At 42.0% G+C, this 15,827-nt stretch overlaps 1 protein-coding gene across 2 annotated transcripts in view; it reads right to left on the reverse strand.

Moving 5' to 3' along the window:
* ATP10A (ATPase phospholipid transporting 10A (putative)) overlaps nt 1-15,827 on the reverse strand; it is a 454,793-nt gene that overhangs the window by 129,810 nt on the left and 309,156 nt on the right. For both annotated transcript variants that reach the window (XM_082245265.1, XM_082245266.1), the window contains exons 9-10: nt 8,912-9,106; nt 7,321-7,879 (exon numbers count right to left, since the gene is read on the reverse strand). In XM_082245265.1, the coding sequence (XP_082101391.1) occupies nt 7,321-7,879; nt 8,912-9,106 (754 nt within the window). The remainder of the gene's footprint in view (nt 1-7,320; nt 7,880-8,911; nt 9,107-15,827) is intronic.

Genomic DNA, 15,827 nt, shown 5'->3' on the forward strand with positions numbered 1-15,827 from the left:
ACCTGACCCCCTCCTCCCCCAGGCTCCTCAATGTTGTCAGGGTGAGGAGAGATGCAGTTTTGGGCAGCTGTCAGAGCTCCTCTCCATCCTCCTCCATGCTACTATAGTTCCTGCTGCCCCCCCTGCGTGTATATGTCCTTCCTGTGAGCCTGGCATGTAGCTGGTCTCTCCCAGGCTAGAGGGGGGGAGGTTGTGGAATGGAAGGGCCAGGCTGTCATTTACTTGCGGAATCCTGGGTCAGAGTAGGCAGCAGCAGTGTGTCCCTGGAAGCAACCCATGTCCCAGGGGGAGGAGGTAGTCCAAGTATTAATTTAGGACACTGTGGTGTCTCCCTTCCCACTTTGAGACCAACGGTTGGTCGCTTATAATGCAGCACATCTTCCCTCTTGTAATTATACTAACTGCTGCCTCCTCGCCCACAGTACATTAACTGCGGGCGGGTGGCACGAGCAGGCTGGGTAACGTACATGTACATCATTCCAGCCTGTTCGAAGTTAGGAGCACACATGTGGGCGCTCCCCTGCTGTTCTGCCCGGACACTGGTTTATGGCTGATACCTGCTGATTGGCTGTAGCCAATCACAGTACAGAGTCCTGTGTTTACAAAACACACAGGGCTCTGTACACACGACAGCGATCTTTGTAAGTAAAAAAAAATAAAATACTGGCTCCTAGATTTAAAGCAAATTTGTCAAGCCCTGTTTTTATTGTCTTGTCTTCCTTGTTTGGAGAGAATTTCTCATCAACTAAAATTAGAGGGTATAATCTCCCCGAAGGGGATACAGAGAACAAAATCCTAACAGAGGTTCTACCACTTCCCCATTGTGTCCAAACCTATACCTTTGCTGCATTTGTGCTGTAATACAGCAAGCTGCTATTTGATGTCAGAGCTCAAACAACAATTGCTGCCATAATATTCAGTAAAAGACAGAGAAACACAAAACTGAATACTGTATATTCTTCATGTAGTATTCTACACCTATCGCAGGAGTGAAGCAGAATGACATTTATAAATTCTGTCTCAAAGAGAAACTACTAAACAGGAGCGGTGGTACACATCTGACAAAAGATCCAAGTGTTCGTAAAATGCAATTTTTCGTCTTTGTTATTGTTTCAAAGTATTTTGTTTACCTATGTAAACTCTCAGTAGTATACGCTTTACTAGTAAAAGCCTTCTTGATCCTGCCATTTCCTTATCTTCCTTACTGGTAAGCAGTAACACTATTGCAACCAATCTTCTGTCTTCCGCAGTGCCACTCTATGCACATGGTCTGTTTTTCCCTGTAAACAGCACTTCCTATTACCTCAAGTATAGAGTCTATGTGACACTATCAGCTAGTGGGCGCCTCCACCAACTTGACTGAGAAAGGCTCATTCTACTCAGCAAGCTATCCCTTGTACCAATCTCCAGAGGGGTTTTTTGAATAAACTTTCTAATTTGAAATAAAAAAAAAAATGGCTTTAAATGTGTGTTATTCACCATTTTTTCTTTGGTATTAAAACTATTTTTTGCTATACCACATGACTGACACAGCGTACTATATGGCCCCAGGAAAGGCATGCAGTAATGTCTAATAGTAATGTCATAAGTTGCCTGCTAGCTCCACCCACCAATCTGGCACTGTGGAGCTAGAAACAAGGTTTGGATTTACCACTTGACCATGGTATATATTAAAGGAAAAGAGGAATTTTGACTTGCCTGTAAAGCCTATATCTTGGGGTACAGTACAAGACTCAGGCAGAGTATGGAAGGGAGTATGGCCCAGGTCTTATACTGTACTTCAAGTTGTGAAATTTATAGGCAAGTCAAAATTCCTCTCATCTTAATCATATGGTACAGGACAGGTAGGGTGTTCAAACATCAAGGGGTGTTCTCAAGCTATGAAAAAGGAGGAACAGAAGACCAGATGGTGGCCTTGTACACCTGGGCTACAGTAGCCTAGTGCCAAATTGCTCAGGAAACTCTCACCGATCTGGTGAAAAGTGTAAGCGTAGGAGTGGTTTCTTTTAGAATGTAAGCTCTTGTGATTAGATTTCTTATCCATCGCTGATGTTGGACTTTGAAGCAGGGTGTCCCTTGCAGAGTCCTGAGAACAGGACAAACAGAGAATCAGTCTGATTGGAGCAGTAGCTTTAAGGTATATTCTAATGGCTATGACTACACCCAGGCAATATTCAGAGATTTACTTTGGATGCTTAGGATCAGGGCATAAGGATGTTAGGACAACTGAGGTGGAATACTGAAACCACCTGTGGGGGAAAAAGGATGGCTTTGGGTGCAGAAGTATGAGTAAAGGCTCTTTACAGGAAAGGGCCACGAGTTCAAAAACACATCTGACAGACACGATGAAGACCAAAAAGATACTTTGCAGGAGAGATCCTCTAGGGCAGGGGTGGGGAACCTGCGGCCAGCGAAATACTTGCGTCCGGCCCCCAGTGCCGCTGAGCCTGTGTATGCCAGCTAATCTGTCAGAACGGAGCCGATGTTTCCTGTATAGTTCCGACTCCGTTCTGACAGTCCTGTATTAGTCCGTCTCTTCACGGGCGGAGTGCATTTGATATCACTTTGCCTGTGAGAAGACAGACTAATACAGGAAGCATCGGCTTTTTCTTCATCCAGCGTGGCGCTGCTCTTCTCTAGCCAGCATTTCCCGCCAGAAGCACAAAGAGCAGTACCCACAGCAGTAACAGCCTGAGACAGCAGTACCCACAGCATTACCACCCAGCAGTAACAGCCTTAGCCAGCAGTACCCACAGCATTACCACCCAGCCGTACCAGCCTGAGCTAGCAGTATCCAGAGCATTACCACCCAAGCAGTACGAGCCTGAGCATGCAGTACCCACAGCAGTACCAGCCTGCAGTACCCACAGCACAGTACAAGCCAGCAGTACCAGCCTGAGCCAGCAGTACCCGCCAGCAGTTCTTAGTACCACAAAGTTGACTGCGCTCCAGACTGACCGACGCATACCTGGAAAACCAGTTGCGCGTAGCAACATCATCAAGACCAGCTAACATCACACACCTTACCAAAGAGAAGCAGTTGCAGCCATCACATTAGAGGTGAGTTAATTAAATGTTTGGCCAAATATAACAGGCACATGTTTAAGTTGATAATTTTGTACGGCCCCCAAATGAGTTTTATAAATACCAAAATGGCCCTTGGCAAAAAAAAGGTTCCCCACTCCTGCCCTAGGGTAATATCCCCGATAGGTTTAAAGGGTGTTTTTTTCAGGGCAGAGAGAACCAAGCCGTGATCCCAGGGCTTAATAATAGATACATTGTGAAATTAGGTCCTTATAAGGGAGAGTGAAGCTAGAGACCTTTGAAAAATAATGGATAAGGCCAAGACCTGCTTTTTGAGAGTGCTTAAGGCCACGTTCAGGTCAAGACCTGTTTGTAGGAAGTCCCTTGATTGGGTGCCCCATCAGAAGTGGAGTCCAATGCTTCAGGGTAACATGGAGTGCTCTGAATTTCAAGATGTTGATGGGGAGCTTGGTTGCCCCCCCATTACCTTGTTTCTTGGACTATTAAGGATAGGAACACTCTTCCCTAGCCTGACTTGCATGTGTTATGATAACATTCCAGTGGCAGAGAAGGAAAGACTTCCCTATTGTTAGGGCTGGAGTTGTGATCCACTAATATGGCAAAGTCCCTGTTTGGCAGGACTGGAGCATGAGCATATCAAGAGATAGAGCAGGCTTTTTCCAGGTCAAAAAAGATGGTGGAGTTGGAGAGTTCCTGAATTAAATTGGGAAAATGGTACTGCCCCAAAGGAGGCTACCATTAGGCTTAGAACGCTCAGAAAATATCATTGTGGGATGTCTCCTAAATCTAATTTCTGCTTTCTAAGTATCTGCTCTTGGAGAAATAATTTATTTTCTGAGAGAAATAATTTTGCTTGGGAGGTGTCCAGGCTCAGCCTGAAGTATGAGGGGTCTTCAAAAAGTTTGTGCACTTTTCTTTTTATTTTCGCTGGAAATGGTGAGGGCGGGAGGTGTAGAAATTGGCCATGTCTGAGAGTGTCATGTGACTAGTCTGTCTAGCAAGCCTGCTGACCCTGCAGTTCAGTATAACAGTTGTCACCCTGTAGTGAAGATGGCTGTGAAGAGCATATAAAACATGCATAAACTTTCTAAAGAACCCTCGTATTCCAGGTGAAGGGAAGGCAGGAAAGCAGATTTGTTGAAACATATTACCCAGTCGAAAGCATGGAACATCTAAATGGTTCTGAGGGCTATCGAGTCCTTCAGAAAAAGGTCATCAAGATTGCCTGTGACTTGAACACCCCGAGTTTGGATAAAGTCAAGAAGTGCCAAGACCTTTGTTAAGACTGACCGTGCAAATTCAATGGGACATTTTGGAATTTGAAGGAATCTGTGAAGGAATTTTAAGTCCATAATAGGGCAAATACCCTCACTGGGCTTTGGTACCATAAACAAGTTTGAATAGAATACTTTGTCTTTTGGTGGTACTGGCACAAAAACTCCCTGGGATAAGAGAAGGTTCAGGGCATTCTGCAAATTTAGCGGCCCTTGATCCGTTCTTGGTTGATTTGAAAGAACAAAGTAGTGAGGGGGTAGAGTTTTGAACTCTTTTGTACCCCTTTGAAACCATTGATTGAACCCACAGGTCTGGGACTTCTGTGAATCAGAGATGCAAACTGTAACATACATCACTCCACTCTTAGGGAGTGAGGGCACCTCTTCATTGTGAAGAGGGCTTTAGAGAAGGCTTGGTGGCTTTTGTAGGCCAATACCTAAGCCGAAAGGAAGGGAAGAATTTAGGATCTGAACCTGAAGCCTAGGTAGAGCAGGCAGGTGCTCTGCGTTTAGAGGAGCTAGAGACTCGGGATGGGCAAGGCTCGGGAGAAGTCCTGGAGTCGAGCATGGGAGGAGGGGACAAAGGATCTAGAGAGGTCCCGGGAAAACAATTTGGTTGGTATTTTGATCCTAGGCAAGCGATGTAGCTGGGGGCAGAGTTGTGGATGGCTTTGTAAGAAGTTGTTAGCATTTTGTATTTTATTTGGTGGATGAACAGAAGCCAGTGGAAGGATTGGAAGAGAGGGGTAGCAGACACTCTTTGGTTGGCAAGGTGGATGAGTCTGGCAGCAACATGCAGGATGGTCTGAAGGGAGAATAGCCCATATAAAGGCAATCCAATATGGGGGGGGAGTTGTTGAGTAGTAGTTGAGGGGAGAGATAACCAGGGAGTGAATTAGACACTTTGTGGTGTTATTGGTTTAAAAGGGGCATATTTTGGCTATGTTGTTCAGGCGGCAAGATTTGGACAGTGATTGGATGTTGCTGGTCTCCACCATAGCTACAAGTGAGAATATTCCCATCAGGTACTCAAGAACAGGGTGCAAAGTATAGGGGTAAGCATGTTCTTAAGGAATACGCAGTAATCCAGGTGTAGATCATGCTGTAAAGAAACCTTCTAAGGGTCCTAGGGGGAAGTAGTGGTAAAGTGCAACCAGTGGTATAATGTAACACCTGATAGGTCACCTGAAGCACCCGAGACTAAGCTCTGAGTGGTTGAGTTTTAGCACCAAGTTTAAAAAGTATACACTGAGGTGAATGCATTCCAAAAACAGCCCCGTTTTTACTAAACAGTCAGAGATGCAGGGTGACCCTGTCTTACCAATCCATGAAACTAGACCGTATTTTTAAAGGACTGGGTTCCATAGTGATAGAACATGGCTCTGGAGGTGTATAGCACCCTGTGGCTGACTACTATGCATTGCACTAAGTTCTAAGATGAGCGTCCCTGCATGATCCAATGCCCAAAGCAACATTACAGGCTGTCCCCACGGTGTGGGATCCAGGTATGGCTCCCCAGGTTTTACCAACATTGTGCCAATCTGAATACACTGCATCTCTGTTGGCAGTAAAAGACAGCGATTTTCATTAAATAATTTGAAGATAAAATAAAGAAGAAATAAACTAGTTAAGCCAAGAGTGGTGTGACCGAACTGTCCCACACTCCGCTTGAGAGCTTCCATCAGTATACCACCTCCTCCAGTCTGAACACAGATCAGATATTATAGACGCATAACATACAAGACTAGCCGACAAATGCTCGTATGAGATCTGGAACTGTTTTATTGAACAAACTCACACAGTATATATATCCCACAGGAGGACAGTCCCCTTCTGGATCATATTACCCTAACAACACAAACTGTAACCAGAAACATAAATTAACATGAGCTAATCAACAACCACACGAACAATAACCTTGATATTTACCCAAAACATCACACAATGGTTTAGATAACAAGGTACAGCTGACTCATGGCTAATCCCATCATAGAGGATCCTCCAAGAGTTAATAAAATTAGCCATCTGACAAATAGGTGAATGGAATCCACACCTAGACAATGCTTTCATTGATCAGGATCTCACTACAGGTCAGACTTACTGGCATCGAGCTCATAAAGTACAATACGTATTATTATAATATGTCCCTTAGACAATAGGTGTGTTAATTAGCATAATTAATGTGTGGAAGACAGGTGGGTTGGCTGATATTAGCATCTGCTATGAGTCTGTGTGGAGCAGTCCTTATTGGTAATGGGCAGCTAGGCCCTTACAGGGACCCTGGGCCTAGAGTCCCAGTCTGTGCGTCTTGGGAAGACATGGACTTGAATCCAAAGTAACATTACTCCAAGGGCCCCCCACGCATACACCTCACAAAGACAGAGTAGTGTTCCCTTAAAAGCCAGGGCCCATAGTCAGTAGGTAAGAGGCTAGCCTGCACTCCCCCTCCAAAAGACTTTGTCCCGGGTGAGTCTTTCACAAGTGGTTTCCTCCATGAAGGAGAATAAGTCCACCACCCTCAGACATTAGCACAAAACTGAAGACTGAGTGGGGTATGGTTATAGGGTAGGTTCCAAGGGGACATATCCTCTAAAGCTTTACCAGTGTCCAATCACCTGAAGGTGTATGCCTATAACCCATGTAAACCAACGTAAATATATATGCTGCCTGTGTCCTGTACAATTAAGATAGGCATTTTAAATTCTTATAAAGCAATCTATGGACAGTTGTTTACATGGTTCTAGTAGATAACTAATTTACAAGAACAGATTACAATGGGTTTACATACACTAATAAATGTTTGCCTCTGCTGCTCTAACGCAGTACAGCGACAGAATCAGGCCTCTTTCACAAGGCCAGTCACATGCGGGGACAGGAATCTGGCAGCCTCATGTACCTGGCCCTGTGAAGGAGGCCTAAAGCCAAACCCTGAGTGCTTGTCTATGTTAAATTAAAAAAAAAAAAAAAAAAAAAAAAAAAAAAAAAGCATACCAACTCTTACCTTTAGGACATGCCTGGACAAGGTCGAGAACAACAGAATCTGCTCCTTTAGTGTAAACAATGATTTCATCTGTAAGTGGATGTCTGACAACCACAGACATCCTTTTCCTGGTGGAGTCAAATCCCAGGGTGTGCAAAAGTTCAAAGCTTAGTCTCCCCAAGTGTGGTAACTCCACAGTTACTTGGTCAGACAGTCTACCAACAAGAGAAAAGCTATATGCTCTGGCAGCATATACAAGAGCAGCTTCATCAGGACTCTCTGCTTCATATCGCAACTCTCCTTCCTGTCCATCAACTTTGAGTCTGGTTCCTTCTTGAGAGTCCTGACAACCAACAGTAGTCTGTGGAGTGCCAGAGAATTTTCCTTCCAACTTAGTAAAATTGCCTTCAATAGAGCTGGAGGACAGAATACTTGATCCAATTCTTTGCATAGATTTGCTAGTGGCAAGACTTGATGAACTGCTACTATTTGATCCCGAAGTGAGTCGGCTCGGGGTAAACCTACGGATGAAGTCCTCGATGGTCTTTACAGGGGATTTCAGTTCATACCGGACTCGAACCTTTAGAAACCAAAAAAAAAAAAAAAGGTTACAAAAGGCGGTTTAGCCTATTTGCACTAGGCTTAGCTTTTCCCAAACCAATACCCAATTTAACTCCACAGTGCTATAGTCAACAACCTACTGCAACCAGACTACTACTATAAAACTACTGTAGTGCCATTCTAAAAAGAGCTTTCATTATGCAAGGCTGCACAGCAAAAGTCTGAAACAGCCCTTAACCTTAATAGCAACTAGAAAGGTGATTGCAGTTTGCACAACTCTACCATATGTAGCAAGTCCTTCATGTGGAAAGGAACTCAAAAAAGTGAAAACTTGCTATGTTACAGGGAAAATTTAGAAATGACAAGTTTGCCTTAGCAATACTCTAAAAAATTCTATACTTTGCTTGCAATTCCTCCTGAAAAATAGCAGTACACTGCCTGGTATGTTAGGGCATCTAGGCACTCCTGAGCCTACAGCCCCTGTAGATCTTCAATGTGAAATCAAAAGGTACTACTGCCTCTGACTGCTAGCATGAGATTTGCAGTGATATTCATTGATGTCATTGATGTGAAGCTCACTGTTCTCCCCTTGCTGGAGGTTAGACATGCAAGAGGAACCAAAAAGTTCTGTCTCTACCAAGATGGCCGCCTCCACACAAAGACCATGTAGAACAAAGAATTTTAGGTTCAGCTGACTGTAAAAAAAAAAATATATTTTGAGCAATCATCTTCAAGTCCAATTTTTTCCTCTGACAATTTCTGTCTAGGTGGCAAGAGTCAGATAAAGCAAGAAGTGTTAGGATATGATGAAAAAGAAAAATTCTATACGTAGGAAGGGTAAACGCTTACAACTGACAACTGCACTTTCTCACTTATTGTTCATATGTCACCTTGAAGTTCTCACTCTTACCCACTTTGTCAGAGTTAAAGGTTTTGGGCTTTAAACATTTTTATAGCTATATTTTCTACTGTTACAACGCATGATGCAGGGAATAAGGGGTGATAATCTAAACTATAGCACATGCAAAAAGCAAATTCTGTACACTATTACCTTTTGTCTAGGCTGATTTGGAGAAGTTACAACAACAGTATTGCAAATAGTCAAAGCAACAAAAAAGTCAAACACGTCCATAAGTTCCGGAGTGAGCCTGGAAAGGAGATCTTCTCGGTTTCTCACAATCTTCAAAGTTTTAGTGCAATCATTGACTTTTTCTAAAAGTTTTGGGTCAGGAGTGATATCTTTTTCCTGAAGAAAAACGTAAAACAGGTTTTATTTTATATACCATTTGTGTGTAATTGGGAATTAATATAATACCGTGTATACACACACACACACACATGCACATTATTAAAATAATAAAAATGTGAAGTACAAAGTAAAATAAGCCAGCTGGTCTTCTGTGGTATGTGTGTGAACAGACAGCACTAAGTGTGTTAGCGTATGAGTAGTAGAGAACAAAAAAAAAAAATATATATATTTATATATATATATATATATATATATATATATATATATATATATATATATATATATATATACATACATACATACATACTGTATATATATAAAAAAAATTTACAAACACATAAAATAATATATTTTAGATGTGCAGAACAAAGGAATTTGGCAGAGGTGGGGGACTCGAGTCACATGACTTGACTTAAGTCACCAGTTTGAGGACTTGAGACTTGCTTGACTAAAATTAATAAAAGACTCAACTTGACTTTGACTTGGTATTCATGACTTTAGAGACTTGAGACCTATGACTCGAAATGACTACTTTAAGTTATTAAATATTTGCATTTTCTCAAGATGTGTTAAAGCAAAATGAATGTGCCTGTTATGTTTCTGACACCACAGTCACTTATAACACCTCAGTGTGTTCTGATTTTTAGGACACTGGCTGTTTAACAATGGAAATACTGAACATGGTTTTAGTGACTGTGGTGTTGAAACATGACTGGACAAAGGATTTTGAGCTGTTTGGGCATTCAAAGTGTTTCTTTAATATGCCAGGAAAAAAAGCACTAAGCAGTTTTGTCAATGTTGAAAATAAAACAAAACCTTTCCTGACTACTGGCTTTTAACTGATTTAAAAGGTGAAAATTGGGGTAGATCAGTATTTTGACTTGATTTGTGACTTGATCAAAATAAATGACTTGACTTGCTTGACTTCTAGCAGGGACTCGACTTGACTTGCTTTTCACCACAGTAACTTGGGACTTGGTTAAGACTTGAGATTTGCACATGTGTGACTTAGGCTCCATGTACACGGGACGTTGTTAAAAGTCCCTTTGAATGCTGGAATTTTTAGGACGTTTGAAGCGTCCGTTCGGTCGCGTTTGTACCCGCGTTTAGCGGGCGTTTAGCAGCGTTTGCGGGCGTTTGCGTTTAGAAGCGTTCCTAGAGGTCAAAAAAATTATTCCCCTTTAAAATGGAAAAACGTGAATGCTAAACGCGGGTGATCGCGTTCAGACGCGTTCGGACGCGTTTGTGCGTTTGAAACGCCGGGAAACACACGTTCTAACGCAAATAATTGCGTTCTAAAAACAGTCCCTGAACGCAACTGCCTGCAAATGACTGTAAACGACCCTGTGTACATGGAGAGATAAGATAAAATGTAGATGGGTTCAGGGGCTTCTGAAAAAAACGCCCAACTGCTCCTAAACGGCCATTTCCAGCGTCCCGTGTACATGGAGCCTAACTCCCATGTCTGGAATTTGGTTCATTATTTACATAAATTTGTTCCAATAATTTTTCGGAATTCGTTTTTATTCAAATTTTACAAAGTCTGTTCGACCGAATTCGGAAAATTTTAATAGATTTGAATGTCATTCAAATTGCATTCGAAACGAATTCTATTCAAAATCAGACTTTTCTATTATATTCTTTCTATTGCATGGCTTGTTCTGTTCTATTCTTTTATTTTATATTCTAGTCTTTTCTATTCTTTTCTATTTGAAATTTTAATTTCAGAAACCGGTTATACATTTAGATTCTTACTATTCTATTTTCTATTCTATGTTATTCTATTTGAATTTTGGGAAATGGTTATATTCTATTTTTTTAATTCTATTCTTTTATTTTCTATTCTATTCTTTCCTATTCTATTTGAATCCATTCCTTTCGAAATACGAAAGAAGGTTATATTCTATTCTTTTATTTTGTATTCTGTTCTGTTTTACTCTATTATATGCTTTTCTTTTCTACTATATTCCTTTATTTTCTATTCGGTTTTATTCTCTGGAAAGTTGATTAGAAAACTATTCGAATTTGATTAGAAAACGACCTGAATTTCATCCAAAATTTTGTTTCATTATTTCGGATTCGTTTAAAATAGTTACTATTGTAATACGGATACATCCGAATTTCTGAATAACGAAACATTCATAAGTTTCAATTTGGAACAAAACGAACCACATGTCTAATATATACACTGCTCAAAAAAACTAAAGTAACACTTCGAAAACACATCAAATCCGAATGGGGAAAAATATGCTGGATATCTATACTGATATGGACTGGGTAATGTGTTCCAAACGAAATGATTCCACATCTTTTAATGGAAATGAAAATCATCAACCTACAAAAGGGCTGAACTTAACCACTTAAGGACCGAGCCGATTTTTGACACTTTTTGTTTACAACTTAAAATCAGTATTTTTTGCTAGAAAACTACTTCGAACCCCCAAACATTATATATATATATATATATATATATATATTTTTAGCAAAGACACTGGAGAATAAAACGGCAGTCATTGCAATATTTTTTGTTACGCGGTATTTGCGCAGCGGTCTTTCAAACACCATTTTTTTTTTTAAATTCCGAAAAGTCACATTTCACTGCATTAAAAAAACAAACAAACATACATTAAAGTTAGCACATTTTTTTGTATATTGTGAAAGATGATGTCACGCCGAGTAAATAGATAACCAACGTTACAGTTTAAAATTGCGCACACCTGCAAAATGGCGACAAACTTCGGTCAATGAAAATCTCCATAGGCCACGCTTTAAAGTTTTTTAACGGTTACCAGTTTAGAGTTAGAGTGTAGCTCTTTTTTTTTTTTAATTATTGCTCACGCTCTGGCGCTCGCGGTGATACCTCACGTGTGGTTTTTGTACAGCGATTTCATTTACGGCGTGGCTTCCGTATATGTTTTCTTTCGTGCGCAAGCTCACGGCGACGGGGGGGGGGGGAGGCTAAAACATTTTTTCCTATTTATTTTTTTTTACATTTTAACACAGGTTTAAAAAAAAAAATATGATCACTTTTATTGCTGTCACAAGCAATGTAAACATCCCTTGTGACAGCAATAGGCAGTGACAGGTAATCCTTATAGAAGAATCAAGGGTCTGAAAGACCCTAGACGCCTCCACTTCCATGTATTCAAAACGGCGAAAAAGGCATTTTTGAATACAGTCACTTTTTAAATCTGCCGCCTTTAGCAGCAGAGTAACCCAGATGTGACGTCATGGACGCCGCTTCCGGGTTACGTCATCTGAGACCCGATCAAAGCCGCATCTAGCTTAGATCGGGACTCCTTGCAGCCGGCGGACGCGCTGGCTAGTTGCTCGGGTGTCCCGGTGGGACGGTAGACCTGGGCAGAGCCGCAGAAGGGGAGAAGGGCTTCCCCTCCCACTCGCCGGGGTAACGATCCAGCGGCTTACGAGCCGCATCGGTCGGTACTGCCGAAAAGCCGACTGCCGGCTCTAAACAACGGTACTGGGATGATGCCTCTAGCTAGAGGCATCATCCCGGTACAACCACGCAAAATCAGCCGACGAAGGTCTACGTGATTTTGCATGAAGTGGTTAAAGAAACCCCCAAAAATCAAAGTGAAAAATTATGCAGCAGGCTAGTCCATTTTGCTGAAATGTCATTGCAGCAACTCTAAATGGTACACAGTAGTTTTGATGACCCCCCACGTGCTTATATGCATGACTGACGTTGGGGCATGCTCCTAATGAGATGACGGATGGTGTCCTAAGGTATTACTAAGCGCCGAAACAGACTGAGGTGCAACCTGGCAGCATAGGAGGAGCTGAAACAATTAGGTCAGGCGAGCGTGGGTGACATTTAATGGTATCAATTCCTTCATTCTCCAGGAACTGGCTGGATACTCTCATCACATAAGGCCAGGCATTGTCGTGCACCAGGAGGGTGCAGCAGCATAGGGTTTCACAATGGGTCCAAGGATTTCATCCTGATTCCTAATGGCAGTCAAGGTGCCATTGTCTAGCCTGTAGAGGTCTGTACATCCCTCCATGGATATGCCTCCCCAGACCATCACCAAACCGTCTGTGCTTAACGATGTTACAGGCAGCATAATGTTCACCACAGCTTCTCCAGACCCTTACCCGTCTGTTATAGATACATACATATTCGCCAGCACACCATGGATCTTGCAAAGCAGTCCAAAGAAACTTTTTATTGCAAAAGGATCACACAAGAAAAGTCCAAGGACCCCTTCGTCAGGCATGTGATAAAATGAACAGTGAGTAGAGAATATATGTGCTCAGATCTGTCATATGTGCTCAGGGTAAACCTCTCATCTGTGAAAAGCACAGGGCGCCAGTGGCGGACATGCCAATCCTGGTGTTCAATGGCAAATACCAAGGAAGCTCCATGGTGACGGACAGTGAGCATAGGGCCCACTGAAGTCGGTTTCTGATTGTTTGGTCAGAGACATTCACACCAGTGGCCTGCTGGAGGTCATTTTGTAGGGCTCTGGCAGTGCCCATCCTGTTCCTCCGTCCACAAAGGAACAGATACCAGTCCTGTTGATGGGTTAAGAGCCCTTTTACAGCCCTGTCCAGCTATCCTAGAGTAAGTGCCTGTCTCCTGGAATATCCTCCTTGCTCTTAAGACTGTGCAGGGAGACACAGCAAACCTGGCAATGGCACGTATTGATGTGCCGTCCTGGAGGAGTTGGACTGCCTGTGCAACCTCTATAGGATCCAGGTATCGCCTCATTCTACTAATAGTGAGATTGACCCTAGCCAAATGCAAAACTAGTGAACAGTCAGAAAAAATTAGTAGGGAAAAAGAAAAGTTCAGTGGCCTCTACCTGTAAAACCACTCCTGTTTTGGGGGTTATTTCATTGTTGCCCATTTAGTGCACCTGGGTTTAATTTCATTAACACCAAAGCAGCTGAAACTGATTAACAACCCCCTCTGCTACTTAACTGACCAGATTAATATCCCTGGAGTTTAACTTGATGTGGTACTCGATTAGTGTTTCTTTAGTTTTTTTGAGTAATATACAGTGCCTTGCGAAAATATTCGGCCCCCTTGAACTTTGCGACCTTTTGCCACATTTCAGGCTTCAAACACAACGATATAAAACTAAGTTTTTGTGAAGAATCAACAAGTGGGACACAATCATGAAGTGGAATGAAATTTATTGGATATTTCAAACTTTGTTAACAAATAAAAAACTGAAAAATTGGGCGTGCAAAATTATTCAGCCCCTTTACTTTCAGTGCAGCAAACTCTCTCCAGAAGTTCAGTGAGGATCTCTGAATGATCCAATGTTGACCTAAATGACTAATGATTATAAATAGAATCCACCTGCGTGTAATCAAGTCTTCGTATAAATGCACCTGCACTGTGATAGTCTCAGAGGTCCGTTTAAAGCGCAGAGAGCATCATGAAGAACAAGGAACACACCAGGCAGGTCAGAGATACTGTTGTGGAGACGTTAAAGCCAGATTTGGATACAAAAAGATTTCCCAAGCTTTAAACATCCCAATGAGCACTGTGCAAGCGATAATATTGAAATGGAAGGAGTATCAGACCACTGCAAATCTACGAAGACCTGGCCGTCTCTCTAAACTTTTAGCTCATACGAGGAGAAGACTGATCAGAGATGCAGCCAAGAGGCCCATGATCACTCTGGATGAACTGCAGAGATCTACAGCTGAGGTGGGAGACTTTCCATAGGACAACAATCAGTCGTATACTGCACAAATCTGGCCTTTATGGAAGAGTGGCAAGAAGAAAGCCATTTCTTAAAGATATCCATAAAAAGTGTCATTTAAAGTTTGCCACAAGCCACCTGGGAGACACACCAAACATGTGGAAGAAGGTGCTCTGGTCAGATGAAACCAAAATCGAACTTTTTGGCAACAATGCAAAATGCTATGTTTGGCGTAAAAGCAACACAGCTCATCAGCCTGAACACACCATCCCCACTGTCAAACATGGTGGTGGCAGCATCGTGGTTTGGGCCTGCTTTTCTTCAGCAGGGACAGGGAAGATGGTTAAAATTGATGGGAAGATGGATGGAGCCAAATACAGGACCATTCTGGAAGAAAACCTGATGGAGTCTGCAAAAGACCTGAGACTGGGACGGAGATTTGTCTTCCAACAAGACAATGATCCAAAACAAAGCAAAATCTACAGTGGAATGGTTCACAAATAAACATATCCAGGTGTTAGAATGGCCAAGTCAAAGTCCAGACCTGAATCCAATCGAGAATCTGTGGAAAGAACTGAAAACTGCTGTTCACAAACGCTCTCCATCCAACCTCACTGAGCTTGAGCTGTTTTGCAAGGAGGAATGGGCAAAAATTTCAGTCTCTCGATGTGCAAAACTGATAGACATACCCCAAGCGACTTACAGCTGTAATCGCAGAAAAAGGTGGCGCTACAAAGTATTAACTTAAGGGGGCTGAATAATTTTGCACGCCCAAGTTTTCAGTTTTTTATTTGTTAAAAAAGTTTGATATATCCAATACATTTAGTTCCACTTTATGATTGTGTCCCACTTGTTGATTCTTCACAAAAACTTACAGTTTTATATCTTTATGTTTGAAGCCTGAAATGTGGCAAAAGGCCGCAAAGTTCAAGGGGGCCGAATATTTTCGCAAGGCACTGTATTATATACACATATACATACATACATACACACATACATTATTATTTATTTATTCTATCTTGTCATGTGACAACACTGAA

This window comes from Pelophylax lessonae (assembly GCF_965119305.1).
Source record: "Pelophylax lessonae genome assembly, chromosome: 2".
In the NCBI taxonomy this organism is placed as follows: Eukaryota; Metazoa; Chordata; class Amphibia; order Anura; family Ranidae; genus Pelophylax; species Pelophylax lessonae.